The sequence below is a fragment of the Podarcis filfolensis genome (genome assembly GCF_964270895.1).
Source record: "Podarcis filfolensis genome assembly, chromosome: 17".
NCBI classification, from domain to species: domain Eukaryota; kingdom Metazoa; phylum Chordata; class Lepidosauria; order Squamata; family Lacertidae; genus Podarcis; species Podarcis filfolensis.
In genome coordinates this window covers 6,218,518-6,242,781 of record NC_139621.1, presented here as the reverse complement: position 1 = coordinate 6,242,781, position 24,264 = coordinate 6,218,518, and the positions used below count along the sequence as shown (strand labels likewise).

Here is a 24,264-nt window from a genome sequence, read left to right as displayed (position 1 = left end):
AATGTCCTTGCAATTTTTTGGACATTCAAAACCACAGATTCTGGATCTACCCTGAGATGTCTTTCTAACAGTGCAGTCTGACTTGGAAATGTGAGAACCATCCCCATATGGGAGCTCCCCATAGTCTTGACCTCTGAAGCATAGCTCCACATCTCAGTCCTGTCTCTCCTCGTTGTTTCCATATTTTCCACATCTCGATTTTAACGCCTTAATATTCTCCGTCCCTGGTTCCACGATTCTCAATCATGTCAAACATCATATATCCTTTCATCCATCGAATACAGCTTTATTTGTATGTATATATTTTTCCAACTGCCCTTTTACCAGCGCAGCTTCCTCTGACTCCATTCCAATCCGCAATGTTATCCAAGTCTGTTATCTGAAGTTCAGTGCCGCAGCGACTCCCAGTCATTAATCCTTCCAATCCAGGCTGTTGTCTAAACCTTCCTTTTGAGCTTTAATGAATCAGTACCTTCCACGTTAAATTGCTGGGCAAAACTGTTTGCAATATTGCATTGTAAATAAACTGTATCAGTCGTTTGGCGATCGATCAGCCTCTGGAGACCGCACACTCCTCCCTCCGGGCCCTAGAGGGGGGGCTGCTAGACATCCATTCAGCCTTCTCTCTCGCTCATAATGAAAAACTTCTGCAAACAGCTGCACTGTATATTGTCCCAAGTTGTTATCTCAAATCATTGCAAAGTCAGCCAGCAAATAGCTCCTGCTTCCCACGAAGAAAGGGAGAGATTCACATTTTTCCATGCTGCGTCATATTAACAAGCGCCATCTTGCCTCCTCTTCCATCTTTGTCAAGTAAAGCTGCACAATTAAATACCTAATTATAAATAGAAGTCCATCTGTACTCTTTTTTTAAAAAAACAAATATTAAGTTCTTACTGAGGCTTGGCATAGAAAACCAATTGTAGATGTTAAGAAGAGGGGAAAAAACCCATACCAAACACCTCCGTAATTCAAACGCCATGATGAAAATCTCTTTGAAGTCCGAGCTTAAACCCCCAGGGATTGTACAATTCTGCAGGTTTTTCCCTTGGCTTCTTCGGTCCAGACCATGCCTGTTTGTTGTCCAAATCTATTCATTTTTGCAAACAGATATTCCCGGCTATGAGAATGACATCGGAGAGTGCCAGCCATATTGTGCTCTGCGACCCACTGTCTTGCCACTTGCACCTTGATGCAAGTCGGCAGTCTCGGACAATCTACGAGACAGTCCTCCCCCACCTTGGGGAGTCTGCCAGGGCTAATTACCCCCATATCAGCCCTGAATTACCAGCACGGCTTGCTGCGATCCACAGAATGCTGTGTGAGATAGTAAGTCTGCAGGCTTGAGGTTGAGAGCTGATGCAACAGGCTGATGCAATCAGCCTCCAATACTTTCTATGGAGGTGCTGGGTCAGAATGACTCAGCAGTAATGTGCTGACAGTTGATTGCCTGTCATTGGTTTAAAAGGGAAACCTGTCCAGCAGTAAGGTGGTGGCGTAGAGGAGTGTGGTCAGAGAGAAAGAGCCTTCGATATTTGCCTTAAAGTGCAGCCAGGTACTCTGTCTGACTGTATGAACTGCTTCTGTCGATATTTGTATATAAAGCTCACAATAAATAACACTGCACTGAAGAACCTGGAACTCTGAGCATTTCTGCTAAAGTGTCGTGAAGAATTCGTGACAGGGTTACGGGCCCAGCACACTTCCGCTGCGCAAGAGTACAGGTGGCAGTTATCCAGCCGTGGGTGCTGGAGGTGAGCTGCAGGTATGGAGCAGTCCAGAGCTGGCATGTTGGTGGAGAAGCTGATGGCCATGAACTACAGTATCTGGTCGGTCTGCATGCAACACTTCCTGAAGCGTGAGGGCCTGTGGAAAGTGGTGGAAGATCCACCGCAGCCCCCTGAGGAGGATGAGAAGGATGAGAAAGCCTTGGCTACGATCATCCTTGGAGTGGACGACAGCCAGCTGGTCTACGTAGCAGATAAGGTGACAGCAAGTCAGGCATGGAATGCGCTCAAGGCTGTCCATGTGCGAGAGACTGCTGGCTCGCTGATAACACTGACCAGGAGAATGTACCGGTGTCGGAAGAAAACGGGGGACTCCCTGGTAAACCACCAAAAGTTCCTAACAGGCTGTTTCCAGGAGCTAGCCTTAAGAGGGAGGCCTGTGGGGGAAGAGGACAAAGTCTTTATAGTCCTGAGTTCCCTTGACGACAGCTATGATATGCTAGTCAGTTCCCTCAAGTTGGTAGAGACTGATAAACTGACTCTGGAATACGTTACCGGACGGTTGTATGCAGAGGAGGACATGCGTGCAGAGAGAAAGACGACCTCAGCCCAGCTGTCGGAGCATCCCAGAGGGAACAACAGCCGGGAAGAGCAGAGGTGTTGGGAGCTGGAGAAACAGCCAGGAGGAGCTGCTGCAGACCAGCCGGTGGTCAACAAAGTAAAAAGGTGGTTTTGCTCCAAGTCATCTGCTTTGGAGCTGCCCGAGAAAACAACAAAAACAGCAGAAGCACAGGAGGCAGCAAAGAGAGTCTACTGCTTGGGTGTCTGCAGATGGCCAAGAAAATGAAGAGCTGTGGGTTCTGGACAGCGGAGCTTCTCAAACTTTTTGTAAAAGAAAAGCATTGCTGACTGATGCTAGGGCTTCAGACAAAAGCATGTAAGTCTTGCTACAGGCCAGAAAGCTAATGTGGTCTGTGAGGGTGAGAGTGTGTTCCCACAGCTGGGACACACATTCAGGAATGTGTTGTGTGTGCCTAGTATGCAAAACAATCTCCTGCGTATTCCTGACTTGGCAAAAGCAGGCTTTGAAGTAAACTTCATGGGAGATCAGTGCCAGATAAAGCAAAATGGGGCAGTGTGGGCAAATGCTAACCTTAGAACTAATATGTATGTACTATGGTGTGAGTCTAAGGTTGCGAATGTGCAAAATGTCCCAACCCACGACATGTGTATTCATGTCCTGCACAGGCGTCTGGCTCATGCTAGCTTTAAGGTGCAGCCAGGTACTCTGTCTGACTGTATGAACTGCTTCTGTAGATATTTATATATAAAGCTCACAATAAATAATACTGCACTGAAGAACCTGGAACTCTGAGCATTTCTGCTAAAGTGCCGTGAAGAATTCGCAAAAGGCTGGGATCCGATCGTATGGGAGTCAGCCATTTCCCACCGCCGGAAACAGGAAGCTCAGTTTGAGGGTCTTCAAAGTCCATGACACCATTGGTAAAGGGGGTTCTCCAACTGGAGCACTCACAGGCCAGTGTTTCCCAGTTTTCAGTGTATATACTACATTTTTTAAGATTTGCCTTGAGACAGTCTTTAAACCTCTTCTGTTGACCACCAGCATTACACTTTCCATTTTTAAGTTTGGAATAGAGTAGTTGCTTCCATAGACATCTGAAGGCAGTCTTGTATTGGGAAGCATTTAATGTGTGATGTTCTGATATTCAAAACTTGCTACACACACTCTAGCTGGCAAGATGTTCATACTAGGGCTGGCCCACCCATGAAGCAAGGTGAGGCATGGAAGATGGAGCAAGCCTGTTTTATCCTACTCCAGGGGGTACAATCTGAACCAATGGCTTCAAGTTACAAGAGATTCCAGCTAAACATCTGGAAAAACTTTCTGAAGACAGTGGAACGAACTTCCTTGGACGTGGGTGGCGTCTCCTTCTTTGGAGCTTCTTAAGCAGAGGTTAGATAGCCATCTCCATGAATGATTTAGTTGAGATTCCTGCATTGCAAGGGGTTGAACTAGATGACCCTCAGGGTCCCTTCCAACTCTACATTTCAGCAATTCTATGATTCTATGATTCTAAATAGGTGCTGTCTTGAGCAGCAAGATTACACATATATGGGCAGCAATGCAATCATTAAGTCAGTGTTTCTCAAACTTGGGTCTCCAGTTGTTGTTGAACTAGAATTCCCATCACCACTGACCACTGGTCCTGCAAGCTAAGGATTGTGGGAGTTGTAGTTCAACAATAGCTGGAAACCCAAGTTTGAGAAACACTACATACAGCACATATACACAACTTATATCTAAAGAGTAAAATAAGTCCCCAGTGAACCAACCCCCCCCTTAAGCGTTGGTGTAACAATATGCCACAGACACATGCTAAAAAAAGAGAGAACAAGGGAGACGGTTATTTTGAATCCAGCTATAACCTATAGAGAAGGGGGAAACTTCCTGTGTGAGTGAATAATGCAAAGACCGTTTGGTTGCCTATACTATTACTGAATCATATAACTACTCTTGGAAGATTTAATTATCTATTTGAAGTCTGGTTACTACTTACAGGGGAGTGATAGTTAATATAAGGCAAATATAAGATTATGATGCTGATCTTTACTGTAAGTATTAGGATTAAGATATTTGCTTATGGTAGTTCAGCTAATCCTAGCACATGCAGGCCCCAAATACCTGAAAGACAGATTGCAGTCCGTTTCCCCATTACAGATACCCAAAATTTTGGCCCAAGTTTAAAATAGATCTGAAAGCGCACACACCATCTGTGTGCTCTGCTATCCAAGTGATGTTGGCTCCCACTCCTGCTACTATAAGGCGTGACAGCAAAAGACACTAATGAAAATGGTGCCTAATGATCCTCTTCATGGCTGCTTTCATTTCACTATTCCTGAGACTGTAGATGAAGGCATTCAGCATAGGGGTCACCATGGTAAACATGACAGCGGCCACAATTTTCTTGGGATCTAAGTTGTTGGAACGTGGCTTGAAATAAACCCAGCTCACAGAGCCATAAAACAAGACAACCACAGCAATGTGGGACCCACACGTGGAGAAAGCCTTTTTCTTGCCAGAGTTGGATGGAATCTTCAGGATGGTGTAGAAAATACCCATATAGGAGATGACGACCAGCACAAACAGCCCCAGGATCTCCACTGACCCTTCAGTCGGAATCAGCATTTCTATGACACTGCGGCCTGAGCAAGAGATCTCCAATACAGAGGGTAGATCACAGAAGAAATGTGGGATCTCTCTAGAGTCACAGAAAGAAATGTTGGTCATCAAAATGGTATAAAGCAGAGAGTGGGCAATAGGGATAGCCCAGGACACTGCTGCGAGGAAGTGGCAACGCTTACGGCTCATCAGGGCAGAATAACGCAGGGGGAAGCAGATGGCCACATAACGGTCGTAGGCCATGGAAGCCAACAGGAAGCTGTCTGAATTGCCAAAACACATAAAAAAGTACATCTGGACCAGGCAGGCAGGATAGGAGATGGTCCATTTCTGAGACAACAAGTTTTCTAGCACTTTGGGGATGGTGGTGGAGATGAAGCCCAAGTCAGCTAAGGCAAGGTGGCTGAGGAAGAAATACATAGGAGCGTGGAGGAGTTGTAAATCAGAACGGATCAAGAAGATGATTGTTGCATTCCCCAGAAAGGCCAGCAGGTACATGGAGAGGAATAGCAGGAAGAGGAGCTGCTGAAACTCTGGCTGGATTGGGAAGCCACGGAGGAATAATTCAGAGAAGTCTGTTGCATTCCCAGGACTCATTAGGCTAAAGAAGAAGAAGAAATGGTTATAGTAAATTCTCCACCCTCACAAAAAATCAGAACTGTGGGAGAGAAAGAGAGATTTCTGGAGAAAAACGCAAAGGAACCTGGCTTGGAAAGTTCTCCTCCTTTGGGTATCGGGGCAGAAGGCCCCTAAAAAATCAAGATGTCCTTAAAAATTTACTCCTGGAATGTTAATGGTTTAAATTCTCCACAAAAAAGACTCCAAGTTTTTCATGTTTTGGCGAAACACAATTTGGATATAATTTGCCTACAAGAAACACATGTTACTAGACTGCATAGAAAAATCTTACAGAATAAAAAACTTGGACAGGATTTCATCTCATCAGACAAGTTAAAAAAAAAAGAGGAGTGGATTTTTATAGTAAAGAAAAATGGAACCCCAAGTGTTGTTTAAGGATGAGGAAGGGAGATACATTGCTGTAGAAATTACAGCACAAGGCGATAAATACCTTCTATTGGGAATTTATGCACCAAATGATGGAAAAGTGGAATTTCTTAGAAACTTGGACTTAAAGCTCAATGAATATCTGGATTATAAAATAATACTAATGGGGGATTTGAATGGAGTAGTCTCTACACTTATGGATAAATCACAAGAGCAAAAAGTACAAAATGCAGGCAGACTTCCAAAATTGTTTTTTGACATGGTGGACAAATAAGATCTGTCCGATATATGGAGACTACGAAATCCTACAGAGGAAGATTACACTTTTTTCTCAAATTCGTCCCAAACATTTTCAAGAATGGATTACTTATGGATTACCAAAGATTTAGCTCCAAGGGTATCAAAAATTCAAATATGCCCTAGGACATGCTCTGATCATAATGCGGTGTTATTGGAAATGAAATTGTATCTGCAGGGTTCCTTCAGATGGAGGATGAATGATGGGCTATTGAGGAATGAACAGGTGGTGGGAAAGGCCCAAAAGACTCTAAAAGATTATTTTGAACTAAACATAAATACAGAGGTAGAAACAAGAGTCATTTGGGATGCTAGTAAAGCTGTTATGAGAGGTTTCCACATACAACAGAATGCCATAAAGAAAAAGATACAAAAGGGAAAAAAGGAAAAAATTCTATCTCAAATACATCAAAGCTTTGCAGACTCAATTTTCTCAAATTATAAATCAAGAAATAGAATGGAAAATAAAATTAATGAAACAGAGAAATTTTGAATCTGCAAATAAATGTGGGAAATTGTTGGGTTGACAATTAAAAAAGAGACAGAAACAAAACATGATTACAAATATTGTATCAGAGGGAAAATAATAATAATAATTTATTATTTGTACCCCGCCCATCTGGCTGGGTTTCCCCAGCCACTCTGGGCGGCTTCCAGAGAGACAAAAAATACACTAAAATGTCACACATTAAAAACTTCCCTGAACAGTGCTGCCTTAAGATGTCTTCTGAATGTCAGGTAGTTGTTTATCGCTTTGACATCTGATGGGAGGGCGTTCCACAGGGCGGGCGCCACTACCGAGAAGGCCCTCTGCCTGGTTCCCTGTAGCTTTGCTTCTCGCAAGGAGGGAACCGCCAGAAGGCCCTCGGCGCTGGACCTCAGCATCCGGGCAGAACGATGGGGGTGGAGATGCTCCTTCAGGTATACTGGGCCGAGGCCATTTAGGGCTTTAAAGGTCAGCACCAACACTTTGAATTGTGCTTGGAAACGTACTGGGAGCCAATGTAGGTCTTTCAAGACCGGTGTTATGTGGTCTCAGCGGCCACTCCCAGTCACCAGTCTAGCTGCCGCATTCTGGATTAGTTGTAGTTTCCGGGTCACCTTCAAAGGTAGCCCCACGTAGAGCACATTGCAGTAGTCCAAGCGGGAGATAACTAGAGCATGCACCACTCTGGTGAGACAGTCCGCGGGCAGGGAGGGTCTCAGCCTGTGTACCAGATGGAGCTGATAAACAGCTGCCCTGGATACAGAATTGACCTGCGCCTCCATGGACAGCTGTGAGTCCAAAATGACTCCCAGGCTGCGCACCTGGTCCTTCGGGGCACAGTTACCCCATTCAGGACCAGGGAGTCCTCCACACCAGCCCGCCCCCTGTCCCCCAAAAACAGTACTTCTGTCTTGTCAGGATTCAACCTCAATCTGTTAGCCGCCATCCATCCTCCAACCACCTCCATACACTCACACAGGACCTTCACCGCCTTCACTGGTTCTGATTTGAAAGAGAGGTAGAGCTGGGTATCATCTGCATATTGATGGACACCCAGTCCAAACCCCCTGATGATCTCTCCCAGCGGCTTCATATTTATGTTAAAAAGCATGGGGGAGAGGACGGAACCCTGTGGCACCCCACAAGTGAGGGCCCAGGGGTCTGAACACTCATCCCCCCCCACCACTTTCTGAACACGGCCCAGGAGGAAGGAGCGAAACCACTGTATAACAGTGCCTCCAGCTCCCAGCCCCTCTAGACGGTCCAGAAGGATGTTATGGTCGATTGTATCAAAGGCCACTTAGAAATCCAGCAGAACTAGGAAACAGCTCTCACCTTTGTCCCTAGCTCACCGGAGATCATCAACCAGCACGAACAAGGCAGTTTCAGTCCCATGATGAGGCCTGAATCCCGATTGGAAGGGATCCAAGTGGTCCGCATCCTCCAGGCGTGCCTGGAGTTGTTCAGCAACCACGCGCTCAATCACCTTGCCCAAGAATGGAAGATTTGAGACTGGGCGATAGTTGGCCATACTGGCCGGGTCTAAAGATGGTTTTTTAAGAAGCAGTTTAATGACCGCCTCTTTCAGCGGATCTGGGAATGTTCCCTCACAGAGGGAAGCATTCACCACCCCGCAGAGCCCATCACCCAGCCCTTTCCGGCTTGCTTTTATTAGCCAGGATGGGCACGGATCAAGGAGACAGGTGGTTGGTTTCATGCGTCCAAGCAGCCTGTCCACATCCTCGGGGGTAAGGGATTGAAATTGATTCCATGCAACTTTCCAGCTAGGAGATTGATCTGGCCTTCCACAAATTGTCATGCAGATCTTTTTTGGTTGGAAGATTAAATAAGAAGAGTTTGTTTTAAGAGCCTCTGCGCGTTTTATGTTGAGCTTAGGGGTCTGCGCTTGCTGTCGCCAATTCCCTTTGGTACTATGGTGTTCTGTTGATGCCTGCTTGTTATTAACTGATAAACTGTGGACCTCTTTGGATAACTGGGTTATCTGAGAGGCAATACCTCTAATTTGTTGGAAGATATGCTCAACCGTTCTTGCAACTAGAGTTAATTGGGTGCTCTCCCTACTTGTTATTCCTTCCTCTCTGAGCGGCACAGAATCAACTTGCCCCATTGCTGGATCCAGTTCCATGCTCTCACCTTGAATACTCTCCCCACACTCACAATCATCTTCAAGAGGAGAAAACTGGTTTTTTGTTGGAACTATAAAAGCAGATTTGTTAAAAAAAGTCCTCTATTTTAGATTGTTTGGGAACCGGTGAGAGAGCTACATCCTCTGGGTCCCTGTGGCGTTTACTAGCAGGCATAGTGTCACCGTGGGGAGTAAACAAGGAGAGGTTTCCCCAACCAAAAAAGAGAGAAAAAATAGAAAGTGCTCAGTTTGTTCAATTTAAGAGCTTCTCTTGTGGAGACTGCCAGGAGTTTCAGGAACAAAGTATAGAAGGGAGTTGGCGGTTAATAGCTAGCAGCTGGCGGCCTGCCCAGGATGCTTCACAGAACTTGCCCAAGATGTTTCTCATAGCATAGACAAGAAGGTGCTGTTAGAATCTCAGTAGGTTGGTAAGTTTAAAAGTAGAGAAGTAAAAAAGGAAAAATTACTTCCCTGGGTGGCAGTCAGTGCTAATTACAGTCCTGTTATCTGCGGAGCTCCAAAGCCTGCTTGCTAAGCCGTTGCCATCTTGGGTTCCTCCCTCCATGCAACTTGACCAGACAAGGCTCTACCACTCTCCCGCCCCAGCCCTGCTCCCACGGTGGTGTCTAGCTCCTTCTGAATATGAGTGATTTTATCTGCAAAAAACTTTGCAAAATTGTTGCAGGAGATCTTGGGGTCTTTACAAGGCCCCAGTGGTAAAGGTGGTTCCGTTAAATTGCGGACCACCTGAAAGAGTCTCCTGCTACTATTTTCTGCAGATGCAATAGAGGCGGTGAAGAAAGTCTTCTTCGCCGTCACTATCACCACTTGGTAGGCTCGACGTTGAGCTCTAACCCGTGTCCGGTCAGATTCGGAATGAGTTTTCTGCCACCGATGCTCTAGCCGTCTCAGTGATTGTTTCATCGCCCTCAGCTCCGAAGAAAACCACGGGGCTGTCCAGGCTCCATGCAATCGGAGAGGGCGCTTCAGAGCCAGACAGTCAATAGACCTGGTTAACTCCACATTCCAGCGGGCCACCAGGGAATCAGCTGAAAGGCCATCAACATGGGATAAAGCATCCCCTAGCACTCTCTGGAAACCATTTGGATCCATTAAGTGGTGGGGGTGGACCATTCGAATTGGTCCCACCTCCCTGCAGAGGGGAGGGGTCGCAGAGAAGTCCAGTTGCACCAGGAAGTGATCTGACCATGGCACTTCTTTTGTTTCATTTTTACTTAGTGTCAGATCACCCACGTCACTAGAGGTGAACACCAGGTCTAAGGCATGTCCGTGACTATGAGTTGGGCCAAACTTATTCAGGGACAGCCCCATGGAGGCCATGCTTTCCACGAAGTCCCGAGCGGCCCCTTGTAAGGTCGTGTCGGCATGGATGTTAAAATCCCCTAGGACAACCAAACTAGGTGTCTCCAGGAGAATATCCGCCACGACCTGAAGCAGCTCGGGCAGGTAATCCTTGGTGCAGTGGGGAGGTCAGTACACCAAAAGGAATCCTGTACTGCCCCTATTGCCCAACTTCCAGAACATGCACTCAGAAAACTGGGGCTTCCCAGTAGGACGCCTGATGCAAGCTAATGACTTATTAAAAATCACTGCAACCCCCCCTCCCCGCCCACATTACCTGGGTTGCTGTGCGTAAGAGAAACCTGGTGGGCAAGCAGCGGCAAGGACAGAGCCATCTGCTTCATCCAACCAGGTCTCTGTCACACATGCCAGGTCAAATCCTCCATCCACAATCAGGTCGTGGATGGCAGTGTTTTTATTTATCATTGACCTGGCATTACACAGCAACACCTTCAGGTCATGTGGGTTTCCCCTGTTGATTCCAGTATCCCTCCGGTCAAGGCCAGATACTGAAACCTGACCAAGATAGTTCAGATGTAAAGAATGACAGACCAATCTCACTACTAAATGTAGATTATAAAATGTTTGCAAATATTCTGGCAAATAGACTGAAAAAGGTTTTAACAGAATATATACCGTATTTTTCGCCCTATAAGACGCACTTTTCCCCCTCCAAAAATGAGGGAGAAATGTGTGTGTGTCCTATGGGGCGAATGCAGGCTTTCGCTGAAGCCTGGAGAGCGAGAGGCATCGGTGTGCACCGACCCCTCTCACTCTCCAGGCTTCAGGAAGCTATCTGCAAGCCTTGGGAGCCCGGCGGGAGTGCCCGCCGGGCTCGCAAGGCTTGCGGGCAGTATCCTGCAGCCCGAAGCATGGGGCGCACTCCGGAGCGCGCCCCGTGCTTTGCGCAGATGTCCGCAGGCCTTGCGAGCCCGGAGGGAGTTCCCGCCGGGCTCGCAAGGCTTGCGGGCAACAGCCTGTTCTGGGGGCTGGGGTCGGGGGAAGCTTGGGCTTCCCCCGCCCCCAGCCCCCACCCCTGCAAGCAAGCTCCGGGAGCGATGGCGAGGTTGCACAACCTCATCATCGCTCCCGGACCCCCAGCCCCGAGGCTAAAAACGAAGCCAGGACAGCTAGCGGGATCCATCCCACTCATCACTGTCATGGGTTCTTTGCTCTTTGGAGCTCGGGGGTGGGGGGAAATAATTTTTTTTCTTTATCCCCCCCCCCAAAAAATAAGTGCGCCCTATGGGCTGGTGCGCCGTATAGGGCGAAAAATACGGTACATAAAGACCAGGCAGGCTTCCTGCCTGGAGGACATATGAAAGAAAACATCAGAAATATAGTGGACATTTTGGAAAGATTAGAGGCTAAAAGAGATTGCAAAGCATTATTAATGTTTATTGATGCAGAGAAAGCCTTTGACAATATTTCTTGGTTTTTCATGGGAAAAAATCTGGAAAGTATAGAGGTTGGCCAAATTTTTTAAAATAGTATTAAGGTGATCTATTCTGAACAAAAAGCTAAAATTAATGTTAATAATGTGGTATCGGAGGAAATTAAAATTGAGAAAGGAATCAGGCAAGGATGCCCACTTTCCCCTCTATTATTTATTTTGGTCCTGGAGGTATTGCTGAATATGTTGAGGAAAGAAGAGAAAGTAAAGGGCATTGTAGTAGGATCCAAGAAATATAAATTAAAAGCCTTTGCTGATGATTTGGTTATAACCTTACAGGATCCAGGGACCAGTGCATTGAAAGCACTGGAGATGATTCAGGAGTATGGGCAGCTGGCTGGTTTTAAATTAAATAAGAGCAAAACCAAAGTATTGGATAAAAATTTAGATAAAGATGAAAGAAAAACCCTTGTAGAAAAAACAGGCCTGGTATTCACGAAGAAGGTTAAATATTTGGGTGTGAACATAACAGCGAAGAATTTGAATTTATATAAAGATAATTATGAGAAAGTATGGAATGAAATAAAAAGAGACTTAGAGATTTGGTCAAATTTAAAATTCTCACTTATCGGTCGAATATCGATGGTTAAGATGAATGTATTGCTGAAAATGTTGGTTTTGTTTCAAACTTTACCCTTTATTGATAATGTCAAATGTTTCAAAGACTGGCAGAAGGCCTTGTCCAAATTTATTTGGCAAGGGAAAAAACTGAGAATTAAGTATAAATTACTTACGGATATAAAAGAAAGAGGGGATTTTCCCCTGCCTGATTTAAAGATATATTTTGAAGCTGCGGCCTTCTGCTGGATTAAAGATTGGATTAATTTAGAAAATGAAGATATTTTGGATTTAGAGGGATTGGACAATAGGTTTGGTTGGCATGCATATCTTTGGTATGACAAAATAAAGGCCCATAGTGGTTTTAAGACCCATATAATTAGGAAGGCACTTTATAATGTGTGGAGTAGATATCAGGATCTTTTGGTAAGAAAAACACCCAAATGGATTTCACCAATGGTAGCACAGGCACAAAAAAAGCTAAATATGGAAAATAAGTGGTTGAGATATTCTGATTTACTGATAGAAGATGGTGAGGGATTTATTTTTTAAAAAAATAATATTTATTGCTTTTAAAAGTTACAAAAAAGGAGAAGAAAGAAAGAAAAAGACAAAAAGAAGAAAAAAAACAAAAGAGAAGAAAAGCAAAAACAATACAATACAATATATAAACAATACAAACCCAACCTAAACCCATTAAACTAAACACATGAATAAAGCAAAACAAAACAATTTAAAAACATCCCTCCTTTTCCATACTCTATCCTTCATTCCCTTGTTTCCTCGACTTCCTCACACCTCCCTTTTCGTATCCCACTTCTAGCACTTGTTTCAGCAAATTCTTTCCATCTTTCTCTGTTTTCTATCATATTATAAATAACATATAAACCTTATTTTCCATTAAGACTAAATTACTTATATGTACTTAGCTTCTCATAGCATTTCTGCTAAATCCATAAAATATCATTCCACCATTTTTCTAACAGTCATTACTTTTGATGGTGACGGATTTAAATTAAAACCATTTGAACAAATCAAAGATAAAGTGAATTGGCTTCAATATTACCAAATTAATGAACTATTTAAGATTGACAAGAAAAAAGGTTTTGCAACTGAAAAAACCAAATTGGAAACAGAGTTGTTAGATACTAATGTTAAGAACATGTCTGATATGTATAGTTTGTTACTGGAGTGGCATACAAAAGATGAGCAAGTAAAGTCGGTTATGATTGATTGGGCACAAGATGTGGAACATAATATAATGATGGAGGACTGGGAAAGACTTTGGAAGAAAGGGGTTAAGTTTACTGCATGTACAATGTTAAAGGAAAATATTATGAAAATGATGTATAGATGGTACTTAACCCCTGTTAAACTGGCGAAGATCTACCACAACTGTGATAATTTATGCTGGAAATCTAAAGAAAAGGAAGGTACCTTTTATCATATGTGGTGGACTTGCTCCAAGATAAAAGACTTCTGTGGAAAAATTTATAATGAATTAAAAAAAATGATGAAATATACATTTATGAAAAAACCAGAAGCCTTTCTCCTTGGAATAACAGGTTCTGAATTGCCCCAAAAAAGATGTAAAAGTATTTTTGTATGCCACAAATGCTGCACGGATTTTACTAGCCAAAAAATGGAAAGCACAAGAACTACCAACGGTAGAAGAATGGCAGATGAAGATGATGGAGTTTATGGAGCTGGCTGATCTCACCGGGAGAATCCGCGACCAGAAAGAAGAGGAACACCAAGAAGATTGGAAGAAATTTAAAGACTATTTGAATAAATATTGTAATATTAAAGATATGTAACAACTTGAAAGAACTAATTAGGCCTCGGATTAAATTAGGATTAAATAAATAAATAAGAAAATGTACGATAGAAAAGTTAGGAAATTTGATTGACTGTAATACGGTTTTATGAAATAATGATATTGGAAACTGCTGCATTTAATAACAAGGAAATTCAGATGGAAGAGATTAGAGGAAGTCAATTAATATGTTTATGATGATGGATTTTAATGTAACTAATCAAGTCTTAGTTTATGTGGTGATATATGGGAACTTTGAAGTATTTTATGTTTCATATTCTTTCTTTTTTATTCTTTTTCTCTTATTATTGTTTATTCTCTTTTTTGTTATGCTTTTGTATGAAAAATAATAAATTTTATTGTGGGGGGGGGGGGAAGCATTTAAAGCACATCTGAAAAACATAGTAAGTCTCCCCCCCACCCCAAGAATTCTGAGAACCATACTTTGCTAAAGGTGCTGGGAATTGCTTCTCTGTGAGTGGTAAAATACAGATCCCAGAAGTCTTTGGGGATAGGTATGTACTTTAATTGTACTGAGTGAATTCAGCAGATACTGATTAGTAACCATTAAAAAATCCTCAATAGGTTTCTTGGATGTTAGAAGCTTTTAAGTGGGTAACACATTGTTTCACCAATTTATGAGCAGTGAGAGATTCCAGAGGTACCAGGCATGATTACCAGGGTCTGTGTTTACTTTTGGAACAATGAGGCCAAGTGGCGTCTGTGATCTCTTTATGATACAGGGTTTATTTACATATCTATGCAACCTGTGTCTACATGGAGAGAGATCAGAGCATTCACATCCCAAGAGGGTCCTGTTTCTTCCATTGCTGCAGCCTCAGATTCCAAGACACTCCAAATATCATGTCTGACCTCTGCTGCAGCTTGAAACAGAATGCCTGCTTCATGCTTTGCTCCCCCCCCCCAGCTTCAAAAAGGGACAATTCTTTCCTGTTTGCCTACCTCCTGGCCCACTGCAGTCCTGCTCCACCCTCCTGAAACTCTGTCCTTTTGTCTCTGCTAATCATCTCTTACCTCAGCGAGGGCTTTCCCCATTTTTTTGTCCAGCCCAGACAGAAAATGGCCTTCTTAATGGGTGTTTCCTGGACATGGAAAAACCGCTTTAAACTCAAGCCCCCATTAGGCCCAGGAATTTAGGGGTTTCCTTACATTCTAACCCTTCACTGAATCCAGACATTTAGGGGAGTCTTGCTCCCACCCAAAAAAATAACAATATTCACACTTACTTAAGTAAAGGCACTTCCTGTTTGCTCTCTTGCTCCTGTCAATGTGAAGAACAAAGGAAGTGGACTTGCTCTGCATAGGACGAAACTGGCTTCCTTCATCTGCTGAGGAGATTAGCTCTGTGTTTTCTGATGCAAGGGAAGCTTTTGTTCATCTCTGCTTAAGGGTGGTGATCTCCAGGGTCCAAGGACGACTCAACCAGGTTCCCCCTCCAGAATTAATAGAATGCAATAGCATAAACTCTGGAGAATGATAATTCAGAGACCCAACCCATCATTCAGCTTAACAAATTAGCTTGTCCTCATTAATAAGTGTTAGAAAAGTTTTTCCCTTTGAGTATGGATGTCGGAGGATTCTGGTTCCCTCTGGGATGCTCCAACAGCTGGGCTGAGGTCGTCTTTCTCTCTGCAGATGGCCAAGAAAATGAAGAGCTGTGGGTCCTGGACAGCGGAGCTTCTCAAACTTTTTGTAAAAGAAAAGCATTGCTGACTGATGCTAGGGCTTCAGACAAAAAACATGTAAGTCTTGCTACAGGCCAGAAAGCTAATGTGGTCTGTGAGGGTGAGAGTGTGTTCCCACAGCTGGGACACACATTCAGGAATGTGTTGTGTGTACCTAGTATGCAAAACAATCTCCTGCGTATTCCTGACTTGGCAAAAGCAGGCTTTGAAGTAATGTGTGATGTTCTGATATTCAAAACTTGCTACACACACTCTAGCTGGCAAGATGTTCATACTAGGGCTGGCCCACCCATGAAGCAAGGTGAGGCATGGAAGATGGAGCAAGCCTGTTTCATCCTACTCCAGGGGGTACAATCTGAACCAATGGCTTCAAACTACAAGAGATTCCAGCTAAACATCTGGAAAACTTTCTGAAGACAGTGGAACGAACTTCCTTGGACGTGGGTGGCCTCTCCTTCTTTGGAGCTTCTTAAGCAGAGGTTAGATAGCCATGAATGCTTTGGGTGAGATTCCTGCATTGCAAGGGGTTGAACTAGATGACCCTCAGGGTCCCTTCCAACTCTACATTTCAGCAATTCTATGATTCTATGATTCTAAATAGGTGCTGTCTTGAGCAGCAAGATTACACATATATGGGCAGCAATGCAATCATTAAGTCAGTGTTTCTCAAACTTGGGTCTCCAGTTGTTGTTGAACTAGAATTCCCATCACCACTGACCACTGGTCCTGCAAGCTAAGGATTGTGGGAGTTGTAGTTCAACAATAGCTGGAAACCCAAGTTTGAGAAACACTACATACAGCACATATACACAACTTATATCTAAAGGGTAAAATAAGTCCCCAGTGAACCAAACCCCCCCTTAAGCGTTGGTGTAACAATATGCCACAGACACATGCTAAAAAGAGAGAGAACAAGGGAGACGGTTATTTTGAATCCAGCTATAACCTATAGAGAAGGGGGAAACTTCCTGTGTGAGTGAATAATGCAAAACCGTTTGTTTGCCTATACTATTACTGAATCATATATCTACTCTTGGAAGATTTAATTATCTATTTGAAGTCTGGTTACTACTTACAGGGGAGTGATAGTTAATATAAGGCAAATATAAGATTATGATGCTGATCTTTACTGTAAGTATTAGGATTAAGATATTTGCTTATGGTAGTTCAGCTAATCCAAGCAGATGCTGGCCCCAAAAACCTGAAAGACAGATTGCAGTCCATTTCTCCATTACAGATACCCAACATTTGGGCCCAAGTTTAAAATAGCCCCGAAAGCGTACACACCATCTGTGTGCTCTGCTATCCAAGTGATGTTGGCTCCCACTCCTGCTACTATAAGGTGTGACAGCAAAAGACACTAATGAAAATGGTGCCCAATGATCCTCTTCATGGCTGCTTTCATTTCACTATTCCTGAGACTGTAGATGAAGGGATTGAGCATAGGGGTCACCATGGTAAACATGACAGCGGCCACAGTTTTTTTGGGATCTGTGCTGTTGGAACGTGGCTTGTAATAAACCCAGGTCACAGAGCCATAAAACAAGACAACCACAGCAATGTGGGACCCACACGTGGAGAAAGCCTTTTTCTTTCCAGAGTTGGATGGAATCTTCAGGATGGTGTAGAAAATGCCCATATAGGAGATGATGACCAGCACAAACGGCCCCAGGATCTCCACCACCCCTTCAGTTGGAATCAGCATTTCTATGACACTGCGGTCTGAGCAAGTGATCTCCAACACAGAAGGAAGATCGCAGAAGAAATGTGGGATCTCTCTAGAGTCACAGAAAGACATGTGGGACATCAAAATGGTATAAAGCAGAGAGTGGGCAATAGGGATAACCCAGGACACTGTTGCAAGTAGGAGGCAACGCTTACGGTTCATCAGGGCAGAATAATGCAGGGGGAAGCAGATGGCCACGTAACGGTCGTAGGCCATGGAAGCCAACAGGAAGCTGTCTGAGTTGCCAAAACACATAAAAAAGAACATCTGGACCAGGCAGGCATGATAGGAGATGGTCCTTTTCTGAGACAACAAGTTTTCTAGCACTTTGGGGATGGTGGTGGAGATGAAGACCAAGTCAGCAAAGGCAAGGTGGCTGAGGAAGAAATACATAGGAGCCTGGAGGAGCCGTAAATCAGAACGGATCAAGAAGATGATTGTTGCGTTCCCCAGAAAGGCCAGCAGGTACATGGAGAGGAATAGCAGGAAGAGGAGCCGCTGAAACTCTGGCTGGATTGGGAAGCCACGGAGGAATAACTCAGAGAAGTCTGTTGCATTCCCAGGACTCATTAGGCTAAATCTGCCGTAGGGACAACAAGAAGAAATGTTTAGTCTAGTAAATTCCCCACCCTCTGCTTGCTAGCTGCCCAAACTGAACTATGCGGAAATCCCTCTTTCCTCTCCTCATCTCATATTCTCCATGTCTGTTTTTGAGATACTGCCAGTCACAGACATACCAAGGGACTTTAAGACTCTGGATTAGAAGCTGAAGGGCCTTAGGGTGCAGGTGGTTTTTTCATCCCTGCTTCCTGTTGAAGGTTGTGGCCTAGGAAGAGAGGGGAAGATACTGGGGGTAAACCAGTGGCTGCTCAGGTGTTGTTGTCAAGAATGATTTGGCTTCTTGGACCGTGGTTTCTGCTTCCCTGAGGACGGACGTCTGGCAAGAGATAGGTTATACCTCACAGTGGTCAGCAAGAATGTGTTTGCTCATCAGGAGAGCTTTAAACTAAATCCTGAGGAGGAGGGAGACAATATTACAGACGAAAGGAAAACAGCTGGTAGTGGGGTTAATAGCTTTGTTGATGCACAGGAAACTGAGGTGGTGCTACAGAAAGCTGCTAAAGGGCTAAAGGTCACATCCACACCAAGTATTTAAAGCACACCTGAAAAACATAAGTCTGCCCCCCCAAGAATTCTGAGAACCATACTTTGTGGAGGCTTCCGGTGGATCGCGGGAGTGAAAGTAAGCGGGATCTCTCGCTTGAGAGTGTATCCAGCTATTGAGGGGAAAAGGGGGTGCTGCAGCCCCCCAAATACTCTTGAAAGGGAATTCAAGAGGCAGGGGTCCCGGCACTGTTGTTTAGCATTTCCCCTGGCCACCAAATAACCTCCTTTTCGGAGGCAACGAGTGCGGTGGGGTAGAGAAGCCGGCAGCGGGAAGCCATTTCTATCCCTCAATAGCGAAGCTCTGAGCTTGCACACAGAAGCGATCTGTTCTCAAACAAAAGAAACCGAATTGGAACTATAAGAAATTAATTTACGGATTGGATTAGAACTAATTTGAATGGGCAAGGTGGGAAAAAGGTCAGCCTTGCCTGAAATTCTACTTATACACAAGAAGAATTCGCGGATTGGAATAAAACTGTGTTACTTCAAACGGAAAAATTGGTTGTGGATATATCGGATTGTTTTTTAAGGCTTTTCACAAAGATTATAATTGAGAAAAGGGGGAGATTTGCTGGGAAGCTGCAAGTTGACAGTCTGTCGGTGAATTGGCTGCAAACATCGGGGGAGAGAGTGCGGAGTTGGTTACTTTCACTTTTAAAAAAACCTGCGTAATAGGAGATATGGACCTTAAGGCAACATCAAACAATTAAAATAACCTCTTGGTTTAAGGGATAGAAACGGAAAAATAAGAATAGAAACACTGTATCTTTTATTTGTTTGGATTTTTAAGGACTTTATGGGACTACAAAAAGTTTTTTTCTCCCATTGAAGTCTGTCTTTCCCCCCCTCTCGATTCATAAACATTGGATACAAATTGCCATTTTGTTGCCTAGCAAGGGGATCTCTTCTCTCCTTGTGGATACAAATTGACATTTGGTTGCGTTGACAAAAGGGCTTTTACCCTCCTTTTGGAGGGAAAGTAACTAGACTTTCTTTTTCCCAGTAGAATAAGGGATTTAATTCCGCTTTTTATTCGGGATGTTCCTTTTCCTTCTCCTATTTATTTTTATTTTTGGGATCAAGCGTACTGTCGTCTCTATAGTGTGACTTTTGGGGGTGCTCATGGAACTGGGAGCACCTTTTGATTTGTTGTTTGGATCCTGCAACCAGTAAGGCGGATATAGCCATGCAAGTGGCAAGAAGGTATTGAACAGATTTAAAATCAGTTTGCGGATTTATAATCGATTTGTGGATTTAGCCATATAAGTGGCAAGAAGTGGCAAGTGGATTTAGCCGTATAAGTGGCAAGAAGATTGTCCTGGTTTTTCCTCTTCATTTAAGGAGTGACTTTCATATCCCTTACTGCATTATTATTTTGGTTTAAACATAGATTTGGTGGGTATTTTCTTCCATCGGATATTGGATAATAATTGACTTATTTGACTTATTTATCTTAAAGAAATTCCCAGGAGACTGTATGATTGTTTTTAAGGATAGAGAGATGAGGAATTTAATTTTGCAAAAAAATAGAGAGAAGCGTTTGAATATTGATGGGAATTATATAATTATTTTTAAAGACGTACCGTTGAGGCTTTTGAAAAAACGAGACCAGTATAAACAGTTGGTACAAGTTTTGAAGAAAAGTCAAATTGAATTTAAATGGGAATTTCCAGAAGGAGTGGCATTTACCTATAAAGGGAAGAGGAACAGACTGACAAAACCATATGAAGTAGATAAGTTTTTCAGAAGATACAAGGGGCTGACCAGAGAAGGAGAGGAAGCAGAGACGGCAGGAGCAAGAGGAGATGAAGGAGATTCCCTGGAGCTGGAAGAGGAAGAAGAAGGGAGTAGAAAGAGGAAAGACAAAAGAGGAAAAAGAGGAGAAGAACGGGAAGAAGGGGAAGAGGTAGAAGAAGGACAACAACAAGAAGAGAAATAAAATAACACAATACAAAGAATATTTAATTGGCAGACACTATGGCATTGAAATTAGGGACATGGAATGTGAATGGAATGAATGATAAAAGAAAACGAAATAAAGTTGGATAATATTTAAAACAAAAGAATCTGGACATTATATGTTTACAAGAGACTCATGTAAAAAAACTCATAGAAAAAATTTAATTAACAAAAAATTAGGAAATGAATTTATTTCATCTGACAAAAGCAAGAAGAGAGGGGTGGTATTGTATATAAAGAACAAATTGGAGGCACAACAATTATTTAAGGATGAAGAAGGGAGAATTATAGCAGTTCAAGTCAATTGGCAAGGTGAAAAATTGATAATTATTGGAGTATATGCACTGAATGGTAATAAAACAGAATTTTTTAAAGGTCTGGAGGAAAAATTATTTGAATATTTGGATCAAAAAATTATAATAATGGGTGATATGAATGGTATGGTTTCAATGGAAATGGATAGATTACGGGCTAGAGGTAAAACAAAAGAAGGGAAATTACCAAAAACTTTTTTTGACATGGTGGAAAATTGTAACTTGATTGATATTTGGAGGCTGAGACACCCATTAGAAAAACAATTCACTTTCCATTCAGAAGTAAATCAATCAATGTCACAAATTGATCAGATATGGATATCCAATGAATTAACTTCGAGAATTACAAAGACCGAGATTCAACCAAAAGTTTTATCGGATCATAATGCGATCAAACGTGTTCTAAAGGGATATGAAGAAAAATATTTCCGGTGGAAAATAAATGAGAATCTTTTTGATGATCAGAAGATTGTGGAAAGAGCTCAGAAATGCCTAACCGACTATTTTGTAAATAATGCAAATAAAGGAATCAAGATGAGTACTGTGTGGGATGCTAGTAAAGCGGTAATGAGAGGTTTCTTTATACAACAAAATGTAATCAAAAATAGAATGAGAGAAAAGGGGAAAAAAGAAATCTTGAAACAAATTATGGAAAATGAACGGAAATTGATTACTAGGCCCAGAAATGAAAGGGTGAAACAGAACATAAAAATGCTTCAAACACAATTTGCAATGATAATCAATAAAGAAGTTGAATGGAATATAAAAAGAATGAAACAGAAGAATTTTGAATTTGCGAATAAGTCAGGGAAATGGTTGGCATGGCAGATTAAAAAAAGAAAACAACAGAACACAATTAATAGAATTAAAGTAGAAGATCAAGAGATCGAGAATCCGAAAGGAATCAGGAAAGGATTTGTGGATTTTTATAGGGATTTATATAAAAGGAAAGAGAGATGCAATAAAAAGAAAATAGAAGACTATTTAAAGAGGAAAGAGGTGCAGAAAATAACGGAAAGTAACAGACATAAGTTGAATGAACCAATTGAAATAGAGGAAATTAATATGGTAATAAAAGAACTGAAAAGTGGGAAGACGCTGGGACCAGATGGGTTCAGTGCAAGATATTATAAGCAAATGAAATACACCCTGCTTGCACCATTAAAAGAAGTTATGAACAATATTTTTAAAAAGGCAGAAATACCTGAGACTTGGAAAGAAGCCTATATAACTTTTATTCCAAAACAAGATTCTGATTTGACTCAAGTCAAAAACTATAGGCCGATTTCGTTGTTGAATAATGATTACAAAATGTTTGCAAATATTCTAGCAAATAGGATGAAAAGGATTTTAAAAGATATGATACATAAGGATCAAGCAGGTTTCCTTCCTGGTAGACAGATGAAAGATAACATAAGAAATATAATTAATATGATGGAGTATCTGAATAACAGGAAGGATAAACAGGCGATGTTGATATTTGTAGACGCGGAGAAGGCCTTCAATAATGTTTCTTGGGAATTTATGTTAAAGAACTTAGAGTTAATGGATATGGGCCAATCTTTCTTAAATGGTGTAAAGGCAATATATTCAGAACAAAGGGCAAAATTAATTGTTAATAATGGAATAATGGAAAATATTGCCATAACTAAGGGTACAAGACAAGGGTGTCCTTTGTTGCCATTATTATTCATTTCGGTCCTGGAAGTCTTCTTAAGATCAATAAGAAATAATGAAAATATAAAAGGAGTGTCAGTTGGACGTAATGAGTATAAGGTTAAAGCATTTGCCGATGACTTGGTTATAACAATAGAAGATCCCACAAAGAGTGTTAAAAAAGTGTTGGAGGAGATAGAACAATTTGGACAAGTGGCTGGCTTTAAATTAAATAAGAGGAAAACCAAAATAATTGTGAAGAATATTGATCAAGAAGCAACTGAAAGAATACAGCAACAGTTAGAGATAGAGGTGGTCAAGAAAGTAAAATACTTAGGAATTATGTTAACTCCCAGGGGTATTGATTTATTTCAAGATAATTACGTACCAGTATGGAATAAGATTAAGAGAGACCTGGAGGTGTGGGGAGAATGAAATTATCATTATGGGGAAGGATTGCAATGATAAAGATGAGTGTGTTACCGAAAATGTTGTTTTTATTTCAAACAATTCCAATAATTAAAGGTGTGGCAATATTTAAAGAATGGCAAAGAATAATATCAAGATATATCTGGCAGGGCAAGAAGCCGAGAATAAAATTTAAGATATTAACAGATGCAAGAGATAGAGGAGGCTTCGCCTTGCCAGATTTAAGATTATATTATGAAGCTTCATGTCTTTGTTAGGTGAAAGAATGGATGAAGTTAGAACATACAGAATTGCTGGATTTGGAAGGTTATGATAATAGATTCGGTTGGCACACATATTTATGGTATGATAAAAAACGAGTGCATCAGGGTTTTGAAAACCACATTTCTAGAGGATCTCTGACTGAAGTATGGAGTAGGTATAAAAACCTATTAGAGCCTAAAACGCCATACTGGCTATCGCCATTGGAGGCAATGAGTGTTAAAAAGATCAATATGACAGGGAGATGGATAACATATGAGAATTTAATAAACAAAGAAGGAAATAAATGGAAGTTGAAACCATATGAAGAAGTAAAAGAATATGTGAATGACTGGCTGCATTACTTTCAGTTGAATGAAATGTTTAAAAAAGAGTTATTAGAGAGAGGCTTTCCTGAAAAGGAATCTAGGTTTCAACAGGAAATTTTGAATAATGAAGTGAAAATTTTATCCAAAATGTACAAATTATTGCTAGAGTGGTACACAAAGGATGAAGAGGTTAAATCAGTGATGATTCAGTGGGCCAAAGATTTTGGATATAATATTCAATTTGATGATTGGATAAAACTGTGGAAGGAAGGAACGAAATTTACTGCATGCACTACAATAAAGGAAAATGTTATGAAGATGATATATACATGGTATGTAGCACCAGTAAAACTGTGGAAGGAAGGAACGAAATTTACTGCATGCACTACAATAGAGGAAAATGTTATGAAGATGATATATAGATGGTATGTAACACCAGTAAAGCTGGGTAAGATGTATAAGGTTAGCAATAAATGTTGGAAATGTCAGGAAAAAGAAGGAACATTCTATCATATGTGGTGGGAATGTAAAAAGGTGAAATGTTTTTGGGAAATGATTTACAATGAGATAAAGAAAATGTTGAAATATACATTTGTTAAAAAACCAGAAACATTTCTATTGGGAATATTTGGTAATGAAATTTAAAAAAGGATGTGAAGTTATTTTTGTATGCAGTAACAGCAGC

At 42.0% G+C, this 24,264-nt stretch overlaps 2 protein-coding genes across 2 annotated transcripts; both read right to left on the bottom strand.

Moving 5' to 3' along the window:
* Positions 1 to 4,590: 4,590 nt before the first annotated feature.
* On the bottom strand, positions 4,591 to 5,526 carry LOC310752337 (olfactory receptor 1500-like; the record flags this gene model as incomplete). The annotated part of the gene is made up of 1 exon (XM_083592450.1): positions 4,591 to 5,526. The coding sequence occupies one exon, from the start codon at positions 5,524 to 5,526 to the stop codon at positions 4,591 to 4,593; it is 936 nt and encodes a 311-aa protein (XP_083448576.1).
* An 11,593-nt stretch (positions 5,527 to 17,119) lies between these two features.
* LOC310752378 (olfactory receptor 1E5-like) lies at positions 17,120 to 18,055 on the bottom strand (the record flags this gene model as incomplete). The annotated part of the gene is made up of 1 exon (XM_083592482.1): positions 17,120 to 18,055. One exon carries the CDS (start codon positions 18,053 to 18,055, stop codon positions 17,120 to 17,122), a length of 936 nt encoding a protein of 311 aa, XP_083448608.1.
* Positions 18,056 to 24,264: the final 6,209 nt, after the last annotated feature.